This window comes from Diorhabda carinulata, chromosome 1 (assembly GCF_026250575.1).
Source record: "Diorhabda carinulata isolate Delta chromosome 1, icDioCari1.1, whole genome shotgun sequence".
Taxonomy (NCBI): Eukaryota; Metazoa; Arthropoda; class Insecta; order Coleoptera; family Chrysomelidae; genus Diorhabda; species Diorhabda carinulata.
This window is the reverse complement of record NC_079460.1, coordinates 35,794,984-35,822,397: the sequence shown is the minus strand read 5'-3', so window position 1 is coordinate 35,822,397 and position 27,414 is coordinate 35,794,984. Positions and strand designations below refer to the sequence as shown.

Sequence of the window (27,414 nt, the reverse complement as noted above, 5' to 3'; positions counted from 1 at the left end):
ACGTAAGTAAGCTACATCCCTTGTATATCACCAAAACCAGCAATACAGACTTACACAAGAACGCAGAATAATTCCAAGAATTTTATAACCTGGATATTACCGGAGAACTGAATCTTTGGCAAAATTTATTGGTGAAGAAGGCTTTATCAGATGATCAATTAGGGGACGTAGAAGTAGTTGATCTATTCAACGAAGTCAACATTTTTTACCCTGCTGTCAGAAAGGCATTGATTATTTTAAGCACTATCCTATGCACCACGACGACCGTAGAACGATCCTTCAGTATGCTGCAAAGAGTTAAAACGTAGCCTAGAAACACCATGGGTGACGAAAGGCTTACGGGTTTATGTCTGATGAGCGTACATCGCAATTATTTAAAAGAAAACAGTATTTGTTTTGGGTCATAATCAAACTAATTAATAAAAGTCAATTTTCATGATTTTTTGTTTCAATATACCCGACCGACCATCTTCTCGAAACAGGTATGAGCTGCCCTCCCCTAGCTGAAATCCTGGGTACGCCATTGCAAGGAAGTATATCCTTAGTACACTACATTTCACTGATAATAGTGTTCTATATACAAGAAATCGTTAGGTTTCGGGCATTTTTATCTCAAAGTGATTCACATCTAATAGTTTATGTTAGGTAGAGAAATGTTGGTATGTAACGTGTTTTTTTGTATGTACAACCAAGTTATATAACATTTTAAGGAGTCTGAATAGTTTATATTCATTAGAATCTCATACGTATTCGCAAGGGAGGTTTTTCTTTAAAATCAATGTCTACTGGTGTTTACATCATTTTAGAATCAATGAAAATACCTTCTTTTAATTCAGTATCTATCACATTAACATATATGTCTTTCGTCTTTCACAATCCAAGTCTGTAACAGAAATAGAGAAACAGGACTTTTGAAGTGTAATGATCAAATCTTTGGTGGCTGTAGCGTCGTGTTTCTAAACCCGATTTCGGAATTTCAAAATGTTTCAAAATAAGCAAATACCAATTTAACGACAAGGAAGAGGATAATTATGACAATCTTTGTTCAATTTCAAAATCTTTAAGGTTTTCACTACGACTTTTGATCAAAAACAAGAATGGATTATTTATATTATTATTTACGTGTAAAAAAGTTACGTTTAAAGTTATTTCAAAGTATCTCATCGCGTCGAAGCAATCCCCTCTTAGCAGAGTTTCTATTTGTGTAAAGAGTGTCATGCTAAATCTAATGATAAAGGCAGCCATGAACTCGCGAATCTAGAGCGACAAAAGGCACAATGCTTTACTATGATCCCATACCATCTTCGTTTGCAAATCGTTTCGAAATGATTCCAGTGTCCTAGTTATCTGCTTGAATAAACAAATTGTCCACATTTTGTACAAGGACTTCCCAACTGGTTCTCGAAATTACAATATTATACCCATAGACAAATTTTTTGATCTTCTTTGAGACTTTTCCCAATTTGGAACAATACCTGTTATCAATACCTTGATGTGTGGACAGCAATCGTTAAAAATGGTTATATTACCACACTAACGAACTCTCTAATGGTATGACATATGTATCGTATAATTCCTCACACTGTTGATCCAGAACTTTTATGGTAGAAGTAGCACATCAATTTTAGATTGGGTAGGTTCCTTAGTATCATAAATTTTATTGATCGACTATTGTATCCATTTTGGAACCCTCATCATTAATCATTATGTTCTATTTCAATAGAGTGCAAATAAATGGAAAAATTGGATGTTCTTGTTGAGGAAATTCAGGATATTAGTAGAAACTTATAATATAAGTGAAATTCCTTTGTTGTCATGCCTTGCAGTTATATGAATATAGGGGTAGCTGTACAAGATATAACATAATCAAGAATAGAGATTTTTGTTCAAAAGAAATTCTCACTTCAATAAATATACTAATTTTGTGTTAACGCTAAAAGTGGTAGATATTAAGAGAATCACATATTTCACTTCACTAGATCTGACATTATTTGAGACTAACAGCATAATGTTTTGGATTGTTTTTCTCAAATTAATATTTTTTTCAATTCCATACTGTTAGAATTTCCGTTATTGACCCTGTAACGGCAATAGAATAAAATTAAATAATAATAAATTTTGCTTCTGTAACTACGAATATTGACAAAGAGTTATAGTTTCATCCGAACAATGCAATATATCCAAACCATCCAATAAAGCAAGATTTATATTCAATTTGTTGTTTGTAGAGTATAGCTCATTGCCATGTAAGAGTATGGAGTTTATTTTGCTACCACAAACGATTTCAAAGAGAAATTATAACAAAAAGGGGCTAGTTATAGTGACCTAAGTACAGTTACGGAACAAAACTACTATTTGTTCGCCTCTAACTTTGAGTCATTAAATTGAAAAAGTACTTCGATAACTCGCCGACCCGTTCTGCAACAATGAAACTCACGGAAAATATGTAAATTTCCTCTACGGAAATAGAGCTACCGGCACCAAATATTTATAAAAGTAATTGAGAATATTATTCAGTTTTAGATTTGAGTGTTTAATAGTTCCGTTTGTCAAATTGTTTCCATGAATATTCGTTATATACGATGGTATATACTAGTTAAATTTAATTTTTTATTTCTGAAAGATCAGTATACGAGGGTTGGTGGCGATTGATATTACTCTCATACTATGTATAATTTTCAGGGTGTCATACACTGCAGCCCAAAAAATTTTTAGCGTCTCCTTTTATTACTAAGGCCCATGGGGTTACACAGTGTTTAGAGCTGATCTATTAATCCAACTTCTTTCAAAATGTTGGATGGCTCTAGCTGTCGAAGATCTTCATTTTCTATTTCATACAACCTTTAGTGTAGTACTGTGGAGTTCCGTAGTATCTAGCACTTTGAGAATGTGACTTCGTAGCAGAATCTGCACGTTGTATCCCCTGCTAAACCTAAACAATTTCAGATGTCCATTGGGGCGGCAATGAACCGACAAGGTTTCAATTATTATTCATAAATTGTTCATAAGTTGATACATTTAATGGATCTTATTTGGTTAGATATTTTTAAAAGAATCTTTGACTGTCTCCTGTAGATTATTTCAGTTACTGTTTTTCCAATTTACCTCATTTTTCAGTGTTTTTAATCTATTGTCCTGTCACCTATTCCACAGAATGGTTCATGTTTTACCATTTATCCTCCTGTACAAGTATGTCTGTTATTTCATTTTCCTCCACTCCAGTGTGTCTCGGAACCTATTGGAGGGTAACTTTAGTCCAACTTAAACTGGACGATTGCATTTATTACTGCTTAAGAAATACTTGGTGTATTACTTAAGCTTTGAGAGTGTTCGGTTACATACTTCTTACTGACGTACTAATGAAAAACGAAGATTCCTCATTAGGATTGGTTTTATTGTTCTCAAAATGTATTCTTAACGTTTGCCTACATTTGACGCAATATTTATAGGACTTATTTATTACGAGTGGAGTTTCGATATAATTATACGGGATTTGAAACAAAATTGGGTATCAAAGCAAGCTTGTACGGTGGACGACTAATCAATAATCTGGTCAATAACTTAAAAAAGAAAGATTTATATTTGTAATTGAATTCAGTATCGCTGTCGCTATTAGCACAAATATATTTTTATTGGTGAAATATGCCCGGAAATTGTTGATTTTGTTTACCCAATTATTACAATCTTCATTATCCCGTTTCAATTTTTATAACATACGGTTATAACAAGGTAAATGTTTACCGAAGAGGCTCTTCAAAAATTTCCCACGTACCTCTTTATTTTTGTATGATTAAAACCTTTGTTTTTATACTGGATTTTGTTTGGTTTGTAATATAAAACAACATAACATGTAACATAAACTTTTTTTTTCTGCGGAAAGAAAATAACCGACAAATAAAAAACCATAGGTGTAGAACAGATTTATTCCCGTTCAAAGGAAGATTTATTACAAGGGTATCGTACCATTTGTTTTTGTAAGCATTTCTATCTGAAAGAGATTCAATATTACAGTGGAGTGTATGCAAATTTTAATTACGACAGGAGTCATCTATTTCAACAAGTATGTCTCATGCGATAATGAGTTAAGGCAAGCGACCCGTTTAAGCCCGTTCCAGCCTCTCACTCTACTGCTATCGCTGTTTTATAGAAATCCTGTTGCAGCGCCTATCGTCGAACATAGATCTTTAACACTGTATTAAGTTTCATTTAAATTGAAAACAAAACATGTCAAAGAAGCTCAACCTATTAACAAGGGGCGATTTAAAAGGGGAAATAAGTCATTTAAGAACGTGGAAAAATCGGAGCGTCGTTTGACCTCCAAAACAAATATAAATATGAATAAAATAGACAAACTTATTTTAGACGATTGCCTATTCGAGAGCTTTGAATATCGTATCAAATTGCTTGACAATGAAAAATCTTCTGGTAATCTGGTAATGAAAGTTTCATGACTATAACCCAAAGGCAGAGAAATTTACAGTTCGCCATGGAAAATCGGTGACTTATCCCGCCCAGGGACCAGGCCCATTACCCAATGGGCTTGGAATCTTCTATTTTCCATGCAAAACATACACTGTTCTTCCATGCAATCCTCATTGGGCAAAAAGTAACTACCGCAATGCAAATATATTTATCCTACCTCGGCAGAGAAGCCCTTCAAGCCCTTGACTCCTATAAAATTGAGTCGATGGTAGTGTGGATAAGCACACTCACTGAGAGTGAGTGTGCTTATCCACAAACAAAGTTACCCTAATGTGGGTACCTGGTCCCACCGGCACGGCACGGCAACAAGCTGACCACCGCAAAAGATGAGGAAACAGGAGTTACTGATATGCTTACTGGACACTCTCCGATGAACTACCACCTAAAGAACATCGGAGAAACTCCTGACAGCTCTAGCCGTTTCTATTAGGAACCAAAAGAAACCGCCGAACACCTCCTCTGCGTGGCTGTTCTTAGACAACGGTTACTGTACTTTCAAGCTTTTTAGAGCCAGAAGAGGTAAGCCACATAACCCCCAGATAGGTAGCTTACTTTGCAAAGTCGTTTTTACCTGACTGATACAGTGGAACAGTGCGGGGTACGCAATAGATCAAATAGTTAGCGGAGTAGATATCTAATCTAAATTTAATCTACACTACCTATCAATCAAATTCGAGAAAGGGATACAAGAACATTTGGAAAACAATGTCAGCGAACGGCATTTCTCTTCGTCATCACAACGTGCCGTGTCACCTGTCGTTTGTGTTTCGAGATTTCTGACCTCTACAAGTCTTACTGATGTCTACTATATTGTCATGCGAGTTATAGCTCTTCCCGAAAGTGGCAATGTGCCAAAACGGAAAAATTATTCGACAGAGCCAGTTTCCAGAAAAGTCTTCCATAAATGATTTCAGTCAAGGATTCAATGTTGGCTTTCCACTATATTTTTAATAACAATATAAAGTTTAGAACGATTATCAAAAAATAATGAATCAGAGTATCATTCAAAACAGGAACTAGCGTACGCAAAATGCCACTACAAATTAACGCATCAACGACATCAATTCATAGGATTCTCCAGGAGCAACTTCTTTACCTCTTTCATATCCAGAAAGTGCATACCATGGAAGTAGAGGATTATCCAGCAAGACTAGCCTACGTCCGTTGGTTTCTAGATAAACAACGATTTGATAATACATTTGTCGGAAAAGTACTGTTTACTGATGAAACTGGTTTCACACGAGACAGATTTATCAATTCCCATACTTTGTATTTATGGGCAGATGAAAATCTATATATTCTATAATTCAAACAAAGAATCAACATCGATTTTTTGTGTAGATAGCAATAGTGGGTGATAATTTAATAGATCCATATTTTTTTGATAATAGTCTGAATGGACAGCGATACTTATAATTTCTCCAAAGATATAACAATTGTGGTTCCTGCACGAAGGAGTCCTTCCCCACTTCCTAAATGATGTAAAGAATCATCTTAATAACATTTTTTCTAATAGTTGGATTGGTCGGGGAGATCCATTTGCAAGGCCACCGCGTTCCCCTGAGTTAAATACAATGGATTCATTTTTTTTGGGCTTTGTATATGCACCACTGGTAAACATAGGGAACTAAATGATCGATAGAATGAAATTTCATTCTGACGCTATAAGGCAGAATCTTGGAATGTTCTTCCAAATTCAAAGAAACACCCTCCTTAGATTCCGGAAATGTGTAGAAGAGCAAGGTGCCCACTTTGAACATTTATCACAGTTCTTTTTATTTTTATTTGAGTTCTAGGCTTCGGCAGTATGTAGTACAAATATTTATTTTTATAATGTATTCATAAGTTCTCCAAAAAATGTTTGATTGTGTTTTAATACCTCCTGTAAGTAATAATTACGATTTATGATGAATTTTCTTCAGAATGCCTCTTTATGGCGAATGGTTCCGTTGGCATGTACAACGATCTAAAAATCTATATATCTTCTAAACCATAAATTTTATCGAGGTATACAAAAATCTATTGATTCTCGAAGTTTTTGTATCGAGTCCCTACTCTGGTATAATTTGGTATGATTTACCTGTTCCTCTGATTTCTGATATTAGAGGAAAATTATCTTGTTCATTTTTTAGCTTCTGCAGGTAATAAGAGATTTGATATTTAATCTTGTTTTATCAAAATAGTGTAAATAGTGCCAAAACCTTAGAAATACTACCTTACACTAAAAAAAGGTATTAACAAATTACATTATCAGTGAATAAATATTCTTAAGAAAACGTGTTTTTATAGAAAAATGGTATAGAGACGAGTTTTGTTTGTTGTTTGTATGTTTTTCTCTTCATTGCCTGGTTTTTTTCAGGTCAAAACATTTGCAGACTTCTTATAAGAGATTTGGTCTGTTTCTTCATATAGAAGCGTTGGTATGAGGATGGTTTGATATAGTCTAATTCCAGCTTCTACTTGCGTATCGAAATGTTAAATTTTAGTACAAACAATCTTCAGATGTTTCAACATAAATGTCAAAACCTTGAAATAAAATACACATTTTCAAACAAAATTTAAACCGACATTAAAGTATCACGCGGGAAATCCTCTAAAACCTTTAAAACGTATGTTTTGACCAAATTTATATTTTTAGCTTTTAACAACGGAAAGACGAAACCAATAATATTTGATGTCTCATAAATATCCCGATAAACGACAAAAAAATCCGTAAATATAAGTTACAAATTTATGTTATTTTATGTTGTAACCAGTAACAATATTTTTACCCCGTATCGGATACAAATGTCTGTTTTATTACCAACATAAAATTGTTGTTGATTTATATACTAATCTGGGTTAACGGGTTAATTCCGATGTTTTTATATTCTAGTCTGTTTTCAACGACAAATCTATAGAATATTATTTTATCATTGAGATATGAAGTGACATCATCAATAAAAAATCTTTCTTTCCATTTCTGAGCTAAATAGTTACGAACTATCGACGGGAAAATCTCTTTAAATAAATGTAGCGAATACATAATTGCTTTATTAAGTGAAATTCGTGATATTTCTCAACATTCGGAAGACTTTAAGTAGAATCATCTATTTAAATGGAGGTTTTCACTGGAAAGTAAAAAGCATGATCTGTAAGACACCTAGTAATTGATCGAAAATTGAGTATCTAAACGATACAATCCGTTTTTATTACTTTCGTATATAATATACTTATTGGGAAGTATTATAACCAATTTATTTTCCAAACTACCAATATAAATCTCAATTAAACGTAAAGATAAATTGTAACAAACTTATCTGTACTTTTAACTAGATAGGTACCAAGAGATAGCAGTAGTTGTCTGAAACTGTATAAGAAAGTACATAAACTATGAAGTATATATTTCAAATTTGAACGTTATTTGATAATTGTTTATCAGCTATTATTGCTGAAAATTTATAGTACAAATATTGAGAAATATGGGTGATTCCGTTCTAACTGTGATATTCAATGTCCTGTATTGTTTTTTTGTACTAGTCATTAATTAATAATCAATTAATAAAAATTTTGTGTTAATTGAATAATTCTTAAGATATTTAAACATTATTTTTATACAATATAACTTGCCACTTAAAGAAAACTTATACTACATCACTTGAATGTCAGTACCGTGTCATGTCCATTCCTAGAATTTACCGATAAATTATTAATTTTTTTTGTCGTAACAAATGATTTAAACTAATTACCTTATAAATTCTAATGTTTATGATCAAACTGAGGAAAATTGATGCACTTGTTGTTTAATATCTTAAGTTACCATGTCAGTACCGTGTCATGTCCATTCCTAGAATTTACCGATAAATTATTAATTTTTTTTGTCGTAACAAATGATTTAAACTAATTACCTTATAAATTCTAATGTTTATGATCAAACTGAGGAAAATTGATGCACTTGTTGTTTAATATCTTAAGTTACCATGTCAGTACCGTGGATAAATGAGTCAGTACCGTGGAACTCAAAATCCGACATTTGTGTCTTGCTCGTGATACTTTGAAGTTGTAGTAAATTCCTCTTAGAGTTTTATTTTTACAGTAAAATAGATGAATAATATGCATAAAAAAGTTAGAAAAGTTAAATTTTAAAATCTTGAAATTTTGAATACAAAAAATCACAGTTAGAACGGAATCACCCATATGCTATTCGTTTATTGAAATCTCAGCCCAACCAAGCTTGTAGATAACTATGGATGAGTTTGTTCTTTTAACAGTAAAAATATTGGGTAGCAGCTGCTAAGATAAACAATGCAGTGGTTGATCAAATAATAAAAACAATCAAAATAATTCCCCGGCCCCAAAGAAGGCGAAAACCGTTACTCCACAGGCAAGATCATGGTGGAATCTACCTAGAATGGAATCACTTCCATCTTGAAAAAGAAAAAACTACAAATGGGGCAAATATTATGAGCGTAAACTAATCAAAACTGGCTAAGAAGAAAGTATTGTTTTATCAAGATAATGCAACACCTCACATATCCGTTACCAAAATTAATAAATTATAGTTGATAGGTTTAGCCCCATCGGATTGTTATCAGTTCCCTTTAAAAAATCGTTTAAATCACTGGGGAAAATGTATAGACATAAAACTAGATTCTGTTAAAAAATGAACATACTTTTTGAGTTTTCTTTTGTGGAATATATTATCAAAATAATAATAATAATAAATGTTTCAGAAATAGCTTGACATTGCGTATAAGTATTTCAGAATATAATTAATTACAGCATAAAGGAATGTAAGATTGTTTTTCATGGATTCAATAGCCGAACAAAGAAATAATCCTAAAAAAACGACATAATACGAGATCCAGCTGAACAAGTATTCAAAGGAATCTTTTGAAATCTCTAAATGAATGAAACTTTTTCTTTAAATGGACCACTTTCTCTTGTTACGGGAAACCTATTTATAAGTAGAAGAGTTATCTCTCTCAATCAAATGGAATTGTTGTTTTTCAAAAAAGTAATTTTCATATAAATTAAAAAATTTCACTATTTTCTCACATTCGCAAATAATTTCTAACTTACTCAGTGGCATAGGAAGTGTTACACCAGAAGGATTAATTTATATAACTAAATACACTCCTGTGAATTAAATGTGTCAGAGTCTGATGACTACGGTAGTTCTACGAGCAAAATTAGAACAATTAATACAATTAAAGATCGGCTATGAGCAATAGCCTCTCAAACCGCTACTCTAATAATACACCAAACTCAGTATTATATCGGCATTTGACGGCAGTTATGAATATGGTATTAGGAGTACATCATTCTGCTTCTCAGAGTTGTTGTGTTTTGCACCAGCTGAAATATTGACGACGACCGTGATCCTTGGTCAAAAGAAAAATTAATCAGACAAAAGGATCGATTGCAAGTATGTAATGTAAGTACAGTAAAATGTCTACCTTTCTAACATAACCAAACCATACCTGCTATAGATATTTTGATGGTATTGTTCAAAAATCAAACTTGATCTTGATCTTTGATCTTTTCCTTATTACAAATCTTTTGATATGTAAAGAGGCTGGGTCATAAGTGATATCGGTTTACAAGTGCTTAACTCTTTCAACCATCCTCTCTTTGTTCATTGTTTATTGACTAGGCATTATTGGAAACAAAAGTTAGAAGAAGCTGCAAGAAAATTATGTGACATTGGAGGTAAAGACACAGTTAATGAGCGAACGACACCACGGTGTGGGTTTAATAGTTTTAATAGTGAGGAGTAATATCATTAGGTGAGATTATAGAAGTTGTCGAATAGTGCCACACGAATTAACCTAGATTCAAGCGACTTGAGTCGAGGAGTTTAAACAGCTCCTTGCCCTGCCAAAAGATGATGTTTTATTAAATGTATTGTTACGAATTTTACTGGTAATCCAAGGAATTAAACTATGATTCTGTCTATTGAATCTTGTATACGAAATCTGAAGTCTTGAGAGTATGCAATTCAACAGTAACCTTTTCTATCAATATTCGTTTTATTGTCGCTATTACGAATGATTGCACAAAACATTGTCATTTGAAGAAAGCGACACTCACCTGATCCAATCGGAGTTGACAATCCTCTGCTGCTGGAAGTATCTCCATCCTGTATTCCTTCCAAGGCTTGAACCAAAATGTTATCACTACCATCTTCTATTTCGACAGTAGGCTGATGTCTAACGTCTTCAGTTGGTGCTGTTGTCTGTATAAGAATGTGACCGTTACTATTATCTCCCCCACTCAATAAAAAAATCGGAGAGCTCAACCTGGAACAACAAATAGACGAATTCATGATTTCCTATATAGTATATATGTTCCATCTTACGTGTGAACTTTTCAAATTATTTCGTTCTTTATAAAATATATTACTTTTCCTTTTTAAAGCCGTTTGCAAACAGACCATGGAAATGAACCAATGAAGGTTGCACTAGATTTAGAAAAGTGTGGAAGAACCGAAATTTCCTGGAGCTACGGGATTTTGTTCAATACCAATTTCTAGCTTTCTAGCTACTCGTATTGTATATAGACAATGTGGAAAAAGCTAACATTTTCTTACAAAACAACATTTACTTAGAAAGCTACTCCTTTTAGGAAGTGTTAATCTTATCACCAGAAAAGCTAAACGTCGAGTCTAATTCAATATAGATACGTAAAAGATAATTTGTCGTTTCCTCAGATCCGTCAATGTTATTCAAATTATGCGAATGATAAGGAAGTTAAAAGGTTGTTACCAACCATAGGCAAGGAGAACATTATTTAACTCAATTTGTTTGCATAGAATTGAATCACTTACCTTTTAACAGACTGCACTAACACACCTTTTTTGATTTCACTTTGTTGAATCAAAATCTGTCCAATTTTGCCACTTTCCGAATCTTCCAGAATTAAATTGTTCTTTGTAGGAGTTAACGCGTCGGTACGAAGAAGAATATGGCCACTGTCGGTAGATTTGCCGTTTCTAAGTAATATGAAATTGTTGCGGTTGAGCTCTGGTCTAGTTGAAGTCGTTTGATTTTCGTTGAAGGGTGTTGGGGTTAAGGTACGAATAATCTTTGGATTGTTACCGTGATGCATTTGTTTATCTTTATTTGTTATCGTGCTCACTTCCGACGGTAGTGCATCATTGGGATCTGCAACAAAAATATGAATTGGGTGTGCAGACTTACTCAATCATACTAATATAATTTGACTATATGGTACTTTTGATGGATTGAATAAATATGACGTCAATTTTTAATTATAATTTAATTAATCAGGAATCTGTGAAAATCATCAAAGTGAGATTCATTTACTTGACTTATTTATTGACAGTAAAATATATGATTATGTGTACATATGTGTATCGTATGTATAATAAAACCACAATTTTTATTAAAATAACTGCTCTTATCACTATTTCCAAAAGTCTGTATATTTGATAACTAATATAATCTCGAAGATGCATTTCACATTTTTTTGTAAAATAAATTCAGTGAATTTATCCTGTCAGCTTCAGGACCATTTCGTAAATATATATCACTAGTTCTCGACAGGAAGGATCTAATAACAATATCCTTTCGGTGACTTGGCACATAATAATCTTGTAACATACCCACTACAAAAACCATAGGACCATATCAGCAAAAATGTTAAACATGATGGCCATTGAGCAAGCTTACATAACAATGTTCATTAGTTTTTATGAGTTGGGACAGGACCGGTGTATACAGAGATTTTATTTTTATCAAATATTCAAAGATTTTTTATAAAATTATTGGTTATATTTTATCCATGTTGACGTGTCTGGATACACTCGTTGCCATTTCATATTATTATGGACGTAAACTAAAATGAATACTTTCATCTTGAGACCAGCCACCCCTAGTATGCAACTTTTTTTCTATAGTAGTAATAAAGTATCTAACTCAAAGATAAAGAGACCTGTCAGTGAAATAGCAGAAAACTCAATCCAAAAATGGTGAATCGACGCAAATCATCTGGTCCATGTAGTGTACAAGATCATTAGTTGATATTCGATTCTTTCCAATGGGATCTCGAAGCAAAAATAGACTTTACACATCAGAGGTTCTCAAACATTTCCAAAATATTATTGGCTCCGATGGACCCTACTACATTTTCTAGAAATTTCAATTTCAAATATTCTTCTCATTTAATAAGATCCTTTACTTTTTATATTTAAAGTTTATTTAATTTGAAAATGAAAGTTTGCTTTAGTTAGATTAACAATTGGTGAGCACATATCAAACTTGTAATAGCATTTATTTTATTATTTCCAGTGAATTTTCTCTGATCATTGACATTATTAAGACATACTTCCAAAATTTTCAAATAAATTAAAATCTTCCACTAATTAAATTCTTCAATTAATCAACAAATTACCTAAACCATAATGCCAACAAATTTCAACCATATTGCCAAAACTTGTAAACAATGGAAATATGCTCAAACCCCTGTCAAGTCTCTCGTCTGAATCTCTGGGAGTTCACTTGGACCACTTTGTAATAATTGATCTAACGATGGAAATTTATGTAGACCCATGTCGAGCTTCTCGTGGACCTCAGGGGGTTCACCACTTCGGGAATCACTGCTCTTCAGATAGTGAATACAAAAATTACAAAAAAAAAACAATTACTATTCCAAAAGTGTGGTTATCTACGACGAATATTTGTTCATTATTTTAGATACTAAGTTTTAGAATTTGTAGTGTTAACTTGGAGTACTCCAATCTTGTTGATGTAATTTGAAAAGTATAAGAAAGTTGCAAGTCAGTGTTTGATACTATTAGCCGGCTCTGATCTTACATAAAGGATTATATTATGAAAACTAGAAATAACGATACGTTTTTGATTTATCGTTTTTATGTGATCCACTTGGAAGTTTTAATAAAGGTAAGAAAATATTGATTGCTCCAAGCGAACGAAACTATGGAAGTTGTCTACACTATTCCAACCCTTGTTAGTTCAAAATTTAATGGGAAAGTTGAAAGAAAATTGCTTAGTTATATAGTTTTTCGGAATTCGTTTCATTTGTTTTAGTTTTAACTACTAGACAGAGTTTTAAGTCGTAAGTTGTAAATACACCAGGTGGCAAAAATCAAATTTGAAAATTTTATGAAAGAGTTGAGCAATGAAATTTGACAGTAAAATTTAGGATATTAATAAATGTGAAGAATAGGAAAAAATGAATAATGGATGAATAGATTTTTGATTTTTTCATATAACTTGACCTAAATGATTTTTGTCAATATAAGATACAGGACTGAATATTTTCTTCTAAATTTCAATTATTCAATGATGAGTGAATTGTAGTTTTTTAGCTTTGATGAAGAATCACACAAAATCACATGAGAATCACTTTTATTGTTTCAGCAATTGCTTATTTTGCTAAGTGACATATATTATTTTCACTTCGATATTTTTGACACCCGAATTATGATTTTAGTGTTATTCGAAATAAATACAGTGCTTTAATCGACTTAATAGTGGGTATACTGAATCAAAATTTGACATTAATTCATTTAAGAAAGTCACTTAGAATCAGAAAATATTTTTGAAGAAAATCGTTATATGATAAATCGGAATATAAAGACATTTCGGGGTATGTGGATTTCACAATTATTCTCAAATGTTTTAAAATATGATTCAATCGATTAGTGCTGAATTCATAGAAAAAATACTGTTATATATATCCAAAGTTATTATTCATTTGTGCACACAATTATGCTTCGAAGAGATAACGGAGATAACAAATAATAATGTTTCAATATGTTCAAAACATAATAGAACAGAATTTGTGAAGAGGGCATCTGATATCAGCTATATTTTCATTTTCAACGTAGGTCTCTATGGAATCCCACGTCAAAAAAGGCGGCAATATACCCTTGAGAATATTCTTCCGATGAACTTTGTGACGATAAAAAATGATGCCAAATCTAGATTTAGGTATAAAAAGTATACTCGAAATGAAATTAGATATGATTATAAAATAAAATATGGAATAATAACGTTATGTACAGGAATGAATAAATCCAAATTATCACATATACACAGTGTTCACATAGGTTCACATAGATAAGTTGTCTATACATAAATTTTTTAAGTTATAGATATTGCAAAAAATTGAAAATTTATTTATTAATTTGAAGTAGCATTTCATATTAAAATTATATTCAATACAAAATTCAGGTTATTTTTTTATTTTTAGTACCTAAAAAACAATACAACGTTGCTGTTTTGGAGTGACCTAAATCCTTATATATTTCATGGAAAAAAATTATTGTGGCCCATAGAAGTAAATATTTCAACAGGTATCTTGAAACGTTGAGTCCATTTCTTTAACTACCAACTTAAATCTATTGTAAAATGCAATTAAGCCGATAATTCGCGATAATCCAGATGATTTCGTTGATCTAGAAATAACGTGAAGATGCTTCCACATACTATTTCGTTATTTTGATGAGAAATATGGAGATTGATGGATTGGTCAACGAGGTCTAATGGAATTGCTGGTGAATGGACCTCACACCTTTGAATTTTTTGTGAGCGTATTTTAAATTGAAGGTTCTAATAACTGACTCTGACCTGATATTTTAGAACAACGTTTTGCACGTCAATTTGTGTTTAAATTTACTCCACTACATAAGGTAAATTTCGAGACATATTTGAGTTAATGAACTTATAAAAATAAATCGTCGACAAGTACATTTAATTGGAACTAATATTTTCTAACAGAAGTAAAATAGAAAGCAAAAGATTTAAGGATCTTTTTCACAACTGAATATTTTAATCCTACTGTTATAAAAGGAAATTCCAAATGTGAAAAATAAAAAACTGTTATCTTGTTATTGCGCCTTAGCTATAACTAGTCTATTAATTTTTTCAAAAACCTAAGAAATTCTTATCGAACTGTTGATATTGCTAATAGAATTTTTTGATTACCAAATTTTAGTATCTTGAGAATATTACGTTCTTGCGTGAAAAGAGTTAACATACTTGAATTTCCATTTATTGTATATCAAAATAGCTCCTCTGATAGTGATCCAAAATAGTACTCTAAACAATTAATGATAATGACAACGACAATAGAACACGAAATGTATACGTACTATCCGTTTCGTCTCATCGAAAAATAAAGTAATTTTAGTCAGTTTCTGGAAACTTGAATATATTAGAACTGGTAACCTGGTGAAGTGGTGAAACAATACTATGCGAGAAGTTAATTTGGAAAGCAAAAATACAAATAAATAGAACTACAAGAAAATATCTCAAAATGACACGAGATAGATAGAAATCCATGGAAAGGGGTAAGGGGTACAATATATATAGCCATGAAAAATGAAAAGTAAAAAACCGATTTGGAACAATGAGAAATTGAAATAATCATTCTCAAAATGGAAATAAAATAATTTCATACAAATTCATCTTATTCACTTTTTTTATGCTGATCTCAAGAAAATATTCCAATTAGAAAAGTGAAATTTATAAAAAATCACACAACCCACCAACATTGTACTGCTTTAAACTTTTTTTACTTATTTTTGTACTTCTCCAGGAACGTATATAACAATTTTGCAGTTGATATTCCTGTACTTGAAAATGGAAGCTTCAAAAAGGGAAATTAATATAAAAGTGAGTTTCAAAACTTCCAAAAATTTATTGTCGTACTTATTTTTATAAATAAAATGATATACAGAGTATGGAAATTTAATGATTGGCAGTTCAGCAGTTAGGTAAAAATTGCTGAACCGACGTTCACCATGGAGAGGAGAGTGAACGCCCAAGCATTGTGATTTGTGAATTTGTAAAATACCACCAGAGGAGTAGAGAATGGGGCAGCTTTGACATATCTTGACGCCTATAACAGTCACAAGTCAAATCGTAACTTATCACGTGATTGATATAAAATTAGAGTTTTAGAGATTGGTAAAGTATGCTTCTATTTGATTTTCTCGCACGTGGTGCCACAATAAACTCACGGTACTAGCAATTTGAACCAATCTACTAGTGGCCATATCCTAACTATCCCAATTAAAACGCACTCAATAGCTTCTTAATTAATTGTGGGGGTGGTAGTTTTAATTGATTCTCCCTATAGTTCTTTACGGCTCTTTTATAACGGACTAACACCTTACTACCGTGAAATCACACCAACATACAACATTTGTTTTCATGAAATGCGAAAAACAAGTGCATGAGTGTTATTACTTCATATCAAACTGTTTAGACTGGAGTAACAGGTGAAATGGGTAAATATGCCATACACATTCAGACACAATATACGTTAGACTAATAAACGTGTCATATCTCATCACCTATGCTACGATTCTTGGCAGCCTCACATATCTATTTCTGTGTAATACAATTTTCACTACATGCTTATTGAAAAACTGAAAACATTATACTGAATATACCACAGAGAGAAACTGGTGATGTGTTTGCAATAAAATAATAAATAGCAGCGTCCTAAAATTATTGATAAATCAACGACCTACGTAATTATGAATTCGAATGGAAAATTTGATTTTTTTAAATTGATCTGAGCTTTTTGCAGATACCTTACACAAAAAATTATTCAGTCAGTATATGGCAAATGCGTTCCATTGTTAAGCTAATAGTCTCTTCTATCTTTCTAGCCATGAGCTGATTGTTCGGTACAAATGGAGAACTTTTTCGATGACATCGCTGCTTGTCGCAGTTTTTGACCGTCCAGACCGTTGACCAGAATTTTACGGTCGTAAATGATGGTGCAGTCTCCTTACGTAGTGAATGCGAAGGCGTATTGCCTTTCAAAAATTATTATTTAATGACACCTCGTACTCAATTTTTTTCTATTTTCAGAAAAATCATCACGACGACTCTCTTATAGGATTCTCAAACAGTCCAAACTAGATGAAATTTAAGTGAGAATATCTCAACGCATGCGTAAATATTTTTCCTAACTTATATCTTTAGTTTGAGGTCGAAGACTTATCAGATAACTCTCGTACTTTAAATAATTAATTCAAATTGTATAATACTTTACTATAATGCTTTTATTGAAATAATTCATAATATTTGAGACTGATGTCCGAAAATACATTGGGGTTGTATTTAAATAATTATGAGTACATTTGCTTCGCTAATATGTTATACTCGTAAGACATGAATTCAGATAATAAGTTACGATATACAACACTTGTAAGCAGCTGGATATTATAATGAACTATTTTTACTACTATACTGAAAATTACTTTGAAACTAGAATGAGATAATAAATTTAATTGGCAGCTGCGTAAATCAACACAGATAAATTATTATTGCCAGTTCTGTGTAACTTCAAGAAGAATCTTCGTTAATTTAGTATATTTAGAGCTCGTTATTTACGAACCAAATTCTCATTTTTGGTTTGGTTTTATTTAAGTTTGCTCATTACACTTTCGTTGATGCGATACCGTGAAATATGTACGGTTAATTGATGCCTAGTAGATAGTTTGTTATTAATGGGCGATTTCACATACAAAATCAATGTACAATTTCTTTCTCTTGCAATTTCGTTTGTCAGTTCACCTTATTAGTTTACAGCTGTACAGTAAATTTGGGTTTATAGGAATAATTGTCATGATCAAGGCCATGGTTTGGCACCTACTTTACGCAATAGCGCTGAAGATTTCTACCATGCAACGTATTAGCTAAAATTAATTATACCTAGTTTCAATTGATTTTATTGTTGATTACACTTGTTACATACTCATTACTAATTATTTCACCAAAATGTTATGAATATCTTCTAAATCTAAAAGACTGGTATAAAATTATTTTCTACGTCATTTTAAGGTATATTTAATATGAAATAGGCATATTAAGAAGACTTCATCTTAATTTTATCATTTTTAGATACCTTAGTAATTAAAAATAGTAATAGGCTAGAATTTGATGTATTCAGGGAAAATACCGCTAGCTGTAGATCCATCCCTGCTGATTCTTTTCATAAGATGTTCAGTCTTCAAAGAAATTTGATTGAGGATGTGGCTATGTGGCATAATTTTAAGAAATCTCTTTGTGAAACCTTTTTCAAAAATCAAAATGGATAACAAGAAAAAATTTACTCTGGTACCTTCCAACCGTATTTTAATAAAAGGATTGGAAGGTATTTCCAACAGAATGGATTTGAAACTGGTTTATACATCCAGCAATACATTGAAACAATAATTGCTGAGTAATCCCTAAGATAAAATACCTGATTTGTAAAAAAGTGCAATTATGGAATTGCCAATAATGATTGTGAAGAAAGTATGTTGGGCAGACGAAAAGGTCTGTTAATGGGTAGGTTAAAGAACACAGAACTCATTTGAAATTTGGACGGACCAAAAAATCGAGTATTGTTGAGCACTCTGTCAGTCATAAGCTGGGAATAAATATAAATAATGTAAAATTATTTATATAGTATACAAGAGAATATATCCAACAATAAATTGTTGGAAGCATTTGAAAGCACTGACCACTTACCCACTCTACAATTTATTAGTTTAGGAATGAATGTAAAATTTCCCGCTGAAGTGGTTTTTCCCATTGGAATTGTTTTTGGCATGAAGAAGTTCATTTGTGAGAAAATTTAGTATAAATAGGTAGGTCAAGTAAATAGGTTTTAATTTACTTTTGTCAGATGATAACTTGATTATCGAAACTGTGCGATTGAGAGTTTCGTTCTAGTGGTAGTGTAAACAGTGTGTTCAGTATCAACAACGAAATAATTTTGAGGGTTTCTGATTCTCGATTTTAATGTATTTTTCTTTTCTCAAACGAATAGCTAGTTCTCTTCTTTTTTATATATAAATCTAAATCTCGAAAACCACACTCGATTAAAAACATGGTTGATAAGCATTGCAGTTTAGTACATTATGTATAAAAATTCACTAAGAAAACTAAAGCCACAAAATTTGTTCTGATTTGCATTATTACTGACATATCTCATCACAAATAATCAACTCAATGAATAATAGTTTGAAAATTGTAATTTTTGTGGACTAGACATACACCTCCTCACTCTTGTCTTAATAGTGATCGATTTCAATTCTAATAAGTATGGTATTCGATTAGTATAGTAAGATACAATGGAACGATTAAGTTTATCATATTTTATCACTACGTTCTATTGAAATTTATACTAAGCTATTGCACAAAGTCGATCGAAAATTTTACATTGATATTTTCGGTAAAATATTTTCCAATACCGTATATAGATATAATTTCGAAAGGTTCTTAATCTGAAATCTCTATAACTTTAACAGGCCGTGGAAATCTCCGCTTACTTTAGTCTCATAGTTCTCAATGAACAATTCGGTTCGTTAATTATTTGATATGCATAAGTCAAGTAGTTGAAATATAACTGTTTCCTTTTGATATTTGTTACAAACAGGAATTATTTAGTTGGGGTCAGTATTATATACAAGTTCACAATTCATCGTAAATTCAAGCCTTAATTCGTTTGTAGATCGCAAGAGAGCAAGAGTGGGAGTGATCTGAATTGGTAATTTTTATAGCAAATATGTACCATGGTCACGCGAGCTATCAAATACGTTATACAGTGTGTAAGAAATACGCAGGTTATGAATTACGACATATATTCGAGAACCTAGATAACTATTGAGCTAGATATAAGAAATAGCGTTCTAAAGTATTTATTATTAATAAAATGAGATTATGATAATCAACAACTTCATTATCGCCAAACTTACCTAGAGTAACAACTTTAAAATTATAAGAGTTACTCTTTATTACCTGATAATGCAGCGTATTTGAAGAGAGGAATAAGGTTAAGATATTTTACCACTGTTAATGGTAACATGAATCTTTTCGTCGTTTACTAGTGGGCTTCAAACTTGACACGTCATATTTCAGCCTATTAAACTAATAGTAGTATGAGGTTTATTTGGCGTAGTGCTAAGATTTTCGATGAAATATTTTCTATTATGCATTGCAGACAATTTCACAATAGTGAGAAGTTTATTTCCTATCTTACTTGAGAATTATATTTGCATTGATATTCACAGAAGATCAACTGTATGGGATCGCATTCATTGGAGTTTTGAATTTGTTTAACGCCACAAATAAAAATACAAAGAAAAGTGAATGTTTATCACTTGGTTAACTTAGTTTAACGTTACGATTAACTTATCGGACTTATATGCGGAACAATGTGTTATTCCTCCAGATTAGACCAATATTATATATACGGTCAAAGATAGAACTGGAAGAAAAAGGATAAACTCTAAACTAAACTCTAAAAGTAAAGTAAATTATTTAATACAACAAGTGAAACATGGTAATCTCAATGTAAAGTTTTAAAAATTGGAAAACTATCGGATGCGAAATGTTCTACATCTACAATATTCATCATCATCAACACCTCTGTTAGAACCTGTGAGAATTTGCCAAACACTGAATAATTGAGTGATATTTATATCAAACGAATAGAAAATTCATGATCATACCGGAAAATATGCGAGGACGGAAGAGTCGAATGATTTGTGAGTGATTCTATTCTTTCAAAAGTGGCTTTATGAACACGGATGCTGCTGAATGACTCGAAACGTCATTTACTATAACTACTCAAGAAAAGGTTGATAAATTCTGTGTCCTTTTACATTTTGTAACCCAACGGTTATGCAATATTTTGTATGAAAGTTATCTGCAAGATAAGTGCCGTAATGGTTAAATACTAACCAAAAGTTCGTCTCATGGCAAATTCAAAGGAATTTTCAGCGATATATCACAGAAATTAAAGTACAATCGAAAAAAATTGTTTTTATTCCAGGACGAAGAAAGCACTACCTAATTTAATGAAAAATGACCGTATTTGATTTCGGGGAAAAGATTTTGTTTGTTACTACAATGCACCTGCTGATTCATCTCCTTATTGCCTTATCCACCACATTCACCTGATCTGACTCCATGTGTCTTCGAACTTGAAAAACTGCCTTGATGGAAGCTATTTCAAACGTGGTTATAACAGAGATAAACGCGTCTTTTTTGTGGTTTGAAAAAATTGTGCACTTGCTGAAGTATTTTTAAGCTTTTCGTACTTCTTTAGTTAAAATCACAAATAAATTTATATTTCTATTATATAATTTGTTTTTCACTGAATGAATAATCTAAAATATAAAACACTACCTCTCATAAAAATGTAAAGTGCGAATTTAGTTTTGCAGCTTACTGTATATTTAAGGTGAGGTATTACTATGGTTGAAACTTGAATTTGTACTCTAAAGTAGGTATTAAAAGCAAACCAACTTTTTTAGAGAGATAGTCAGATTTTACCTTTGGATTAGTGTGCAGTCGAACCCTCAATAACGATGGAACGAAACATGTTGCAAGTTGCATCCCGAAGCAGCGCATGTTGTTTATTATGTATCATTAAAAGAGCTCTCACAAAATTATTGCCTTTAATACTAGTCTGAATGTATAGAATTTAAGGCGGCAATTACACTTTTTCTCTAGTTATAAATATTTTCCCCGTTTAATGAGATTTTTTACACACTTAACAACTGCTATAATATATGACTGGCTTCGCAAATAAATTGCTAGTACACCCACTGAAAATTATTGTATTTCAGTGATATTTGATGTACATTTTAGGTAATTCGTGATATGTATATGATTAAAATTAATGACATAATCAAAGTTTCTACTCAATTTCAATGATGGGTTGAAGCTTCACGAACCTTATTCAAATTACACATTCTATATTTCATCTAGACTTACTCATAATTGATTGCTCATCTCATTCCTTGCCATTTCTACCTCATATCGAAGAGTCATGGGAGTTTGAAGAGACTCTGTAGATGTCTTAACCTTCTAGCGATTATGCCTTAGGAAGAAATCAGACTCCAATATTCATTTAATGCATAGATGTACCTTCATATTGAACCCGATTAAAAGATTATCAACAATGCAATGTACATACCACTTGACAAACATTTGAGGGTTTCAACGTCCGTCTCACCTCCTTCTCGCCCTCGCTCGACCATCATGTCTTTTCACAATAAAGATGATATTATTCCGTTTCAGATTCCACGTCCTTGTCAACACTAGTATCGATTTATTGAGGGTCATTTCAAACCTTCTTAGCAGCATTCCAAGAATCCTCTTCAACACCCTTCTCTTCGACCTTCTCACGCGTCTACTACTTCTGGCTCTTCGTGCTCGGTTTTCTGGGTGTCATGTCATAGCTGTTGATAAGTTACATTATTTAATAAACACTTGTGAATTCCTTCAGAGCTCACTCTTGGTGTAGCTGAAAGTGTAGCTACTACATTTCAGAGTTGTCTGCTCGCTCGGCAACCTCTGGGGTGATGGATGGAAACATCAAGGCGCATGTACATAGGCGTTTTGCCTCACTTACTAATCAAATACTTCAATCAAACAAGCGCAAAATACGATAGGTGACTGGTCTTTGAACCGGACACTGTTATCTCTATGATGGCATCACAGAGCTCCATGCTGCATGCTCCAATGCCTTTGGTGCATGGAAGAGAAGAGCGCTGCAAAGCAAGCTTAGTGACGTTGAAAGGATCAAGTTGATTTATCGATTATACATTCATATTTCATATAAATAAGTAGTTGGTTCAGATATTTTCTAATAACCACAGAAAAAAAATTAAAACATACACAGACTTCAAAATTAATTTATAGAAGATATAAATACCTACAACAACTTTGAAAATGAAATGAACAAATAGATGATTGTACTATGGGAGCATCTATATCAAATGTTACAGCACAATTATTAATGGAAGATCTTAAGCAAACTATCTGAAGCAAACTCAATATAAATATTCCATTAGAGTCTAAGATCCCAACGCTTGATCTTGCAGGTATCTGTTTTTTTGATTAAATTAATTATAAAGGAATCTTGAAGATGTATGGAATGGATTAAGGATAGGTTGCATTGTAAAAATTAGCCACAATTAACTGTAATTAATTTTTACGGCCATTGTGCAGCTGGCAACCATGGATTTTCATGTACAATGTATATAAAACTTTAATTTTGCATAAATTTCAAAAAAAAACTGTGAACGCAGTTAATTAACAATAATATACCTGTTTACACCTGGCAACCCTAATGCTGTGGCCGACTGAGAGCTGGCAACAATTTTTATTTTGATTTGTGACATCATTTTCTTACAAATGCTGTAAGATTGACTGAAAAAACATATAGCTGCAATTCATATTAGTATATTGATGACATCAAAATTAATCAGAGGTAATTGTGGCTAATTTTTCCAAGGCTACCTATCCTTAACCCATTCCATACATCCTCAAGATTCCTTTAAAATAAATTTCATCTAAAAAACAGATACCTGCAAGATCAAGCAGTGTGATCTTAGACTATTATATAGTACACCATAAAATAAAATTGAAAGCATAACTCTTATGAATTTATGAAAAACTTTTTGATTTATTGATTAAAATAATTATGGAAATTGTTAAAGTCAAATCATATTTTGGTAAAGATATGAAATAGGTCGAAGCTAAGCTTCCATTTCTACCTGTGTTTTGAAACTACTTTTATATCAAGAAAGACCTCAAAAAAACATATAACAAGGTCAATGCAGAGAAAAATTGCAGAAAAAACATGATTACTTGAACTAACCAAAATTTCAAAGCAAATTTAGGTTATCGGTTGTATATCAATAATTATTATTAAGTATCAAATATTACAATAACAATATCCTTCAATTAAGAAGGCTCTCGCCAACTTATAGATTCACCTAACTTAAAGACTCTCCAATTTGCATGGTCACTATTAGGAAACGGATTTGCCAAATCTCTAGATAACATTTCCTACTGCTGCCTCTCAGATATCGGTTAATGTTAATCTCCGAACAAATAAACAGTTATCTTGATTGCGCCCTCGCAACCAGATACGACCGGAATGGGGCTTGTTCCATATTAATTTCTGTCACATAAATTGTCATCTGCAAAATATTATTGGTTAAATTTCCGACTAAAATGGCTCCTTTGTGTAACTGCACAACATAAACAAATTATCCTATATTATAATGTAGATTTTCTCTCATAAGAGGTGTTTGGAATACGACGTTATTATGGGTATTATGGGTTCAAATTTATATTCCCTAGTATCCATTTATACTGAATTGGATGAAGATTGCTTATTGGAAATACGTTTATGGCATTATTACTCAAAAAATAGTTCAACTCCGCAATATTATGTGGGTTGATATATATTTTTATTCGCATTTTCACAAAATGGGAGATTTTGAGAAATGTTTGTAATGGTTGTAATGAAGAGTTACAACTGCTTATTATCATTATTCATGAATGGAGATAACTTTATTTAGAGACTTTTTTTTAAAATAAAATTTAAGATATATCTAATGACCGAGGTTTGAAGCTTAAGTTCCTCTTTGTGGATTCAAAGCAAGCGCTAACTGCACTCGGAAAAGAACACTGAATAACACCGAAAATGGAGTAGCTATCGAGGAAGCCTATCCAAAAATTTTTAACAAAAAGAGGTTTGGAGCAAGGAGACCTACTATTAACAGTGCGGTCTTGTACTACAAAAGATCCTGAGAAGTAGTGGCATCCCATTTTAAAGTAACAAAACATAAATGTTTGCCTATGGGGATGATGTGATACTTATGAATAAAACGTTCCTATTCTTTAAAACGAAAGCAAAAGAATATGGACTACGCATTAATTAAGAGAATCCGAAATATATAGAGTTGGTATGAATTGAAATTAACGGGGAGTACAGATTTGATAAACTCCAGGAGATAAAATATCTGAGAGTGACGTGACAAACGAATGACGTGAATTCAGGAAAGAAGGGTGAGAAGGAAGCAAACATTTGGAGCCCTAGAAGGACTTTTAAGATCAAAAAAACATCTCAAAAGCCGTCAATTTACGCATTCACAAGACAGTTATATAACCAATGGTGATCTATGGTAGTGAGTGTTGTATCATGAACAAAAAGAATGAAACAAAATACACATATAGGGGAGAAAGGTGCTAAGGAGGCTTTTTGGAGGAATGCGGGAGAAAACGAGCGAAGGAAAAAAAGAACACAGAAATCAAAGTATTGTATGGTCAAATTAAAATGGGTTCTTTTATCAGAACAAAAGACTCCGTTGGATGAGTCATATAGTCAGAACGAACGAAAATATTTGACTGAAAAGATCCTTGTTAAGGGGACAAGGAATGGAATAAATTTTCCGATGATGAATAGATTGAAAAGGACGGAATACATATTAAATAGAGTACACACCGGTGATTTACTGCTTTCCCAAAACTAAAACGCTTAGTCTTGGTCCTGTTATAACTTTTTGTTACAAATATTTAGAATGTGTTGACCTGCATTCAACTATTCGTATCTCTGACGATTCATAACTAAGTTAAGAGTTTGATATCTTTTTTTAAATTCGATGCACTTATATATCTACGGTTATATACAAATCCAAGATTTAAGATTAAGTATTAACTATTTCTAATTTTGATCTCATTGTCGCATTAACTACAATGGTTTCTAGTAATAAAGATCAATTCTACAAAGGTAAATTTTGAAAAGTGAAGGTAACGTAAAACAAATGGAAATAAATGAGCAAAAAACTTTTTTAAACTGCACATTATCTAAACTGCTCTAACAAATGAAAAGCTTCATATAAATCTTTATAATTGGTCTCTAGAAATGATTCGAATACTAGATGCTGATGATGACAAAGTTAAAACATTACATTGTGAAGATATAGGTACAGATATGTAGAGGAAAGTTGGTCATAAAGGAATTCTTACTTTATAATAATTAGCTGATAATTCCGATATTGAGTAAAGTTAAAATTTATTGTTATGAAAATTAACTTGTGTCCAGATGTATCACTAGGGGTTCAGACTGGATAGGGGTTTAAGTTTGGTCTGACATAAAATAGAGGTCCACAATCGTAAGCGGTGGTCCACAAAAATTCATTTGGTTTCAATAGTGAAGAACTAAAATATGGGCTTGACTTCTCCTATCAATATAGGCAGATAATATTTTCAGAAGCTCAGTGACTCTTACTTGCATATTCCATATTTAGTACAACGCGTCGAGACTTGCCGTGGCTGCGCCGGCCGCCGTCTCGTCCGCAACGTTTGTGTGTGTGTGTGTGTGTGTGTGTGTGTGTGTGTGTGCTAGCAATCTTGAATGAACTGTTTGATTCTTCGCCAACATAAATACGAATATCAAGAATACACGTTACTTAATTGTTTCCGGAATTTCATAAAGAAAAATAAATCGCTATAAGTGTTGGCCAGTGACGGAATTTGTTTCCAGGCTCTAGAAAAGAAAAGTGAAGTGAATCGATATTAGTGATTTCCGGTGTCGGAAAAGTAAGAATCTACCTTTCTATTTGATATATGCGTATAGTTTTATTTTATATATTATTTGTTTTACAATTCAGTCAAAACAAAAAATGGAAATTAAATGAAAATAAATCTGATATATGAGATTTATAATAGGTATATTATTTTGTATATAAGTTCAGTAATATTCAATTGACATACTCAAAAGAATTCCTTGGAGTAATAACACTGTACAAAGCCGTATTGATGAAATGAGGTGTGATGTTGAAAGTTTCTTGTATGATTATTTGAAAACAACTCATTTTTGGCATATTTTCGATTTGTTATGGGCGAAGAAATTCACGAAAACGTTGAGGAGGAATACTACAAATAAATCAATATTTAATGTCCTGAGTAATTTTTTTAAGAAAGAATTGATTCCATTCACAAACGTTATGTCGGTGGAAACGGATCGAGCTCCTGCCACGGTCGGGCGATATAATGAATAAATATTCACATCACAAGAAAAAATATTATATTTCTTTTTCCACTCCGAATGAAGGAATTTTCTAAATAAAATTTGCTATAATTGAGTGGTTCTTGT

At 32.1% G+C, this 27,414-nt stretch overlaps 1 protein-coding gene across 10 annotated transcripts in view; it reads right to left on the bottom strand.

Moving 5' to 3' along the window:
- Window positions 1–27,414, bottom strand: part of LOC130901333 (calmodulin-binding transcription activator 2-like) — a 488,194-nt gene that overhangs the window by 305,556 nt on the left and 155,224 nt on the right. For all 10 annotated transcript variants that reach the window (XM_057812641.1, XM_057812676.1, XM_057812684.1 and 7 more), the window contains exons 3-4: window positions 11,291–11,627; window positions 10,555–10,763 (exon numbers count right to left, since the gene is read on the bottom strand). In XM_057812641.1, coding sequence (XP_057668624.1) covers window positions 10,555–10,763; window positions 11,291–11,627 — 546 coding nt within the window. The remainder of the gene's footprint in view (window positions 1–10,554; window positions 10,764–11,290; window positions 11,628–27,414) is intronic.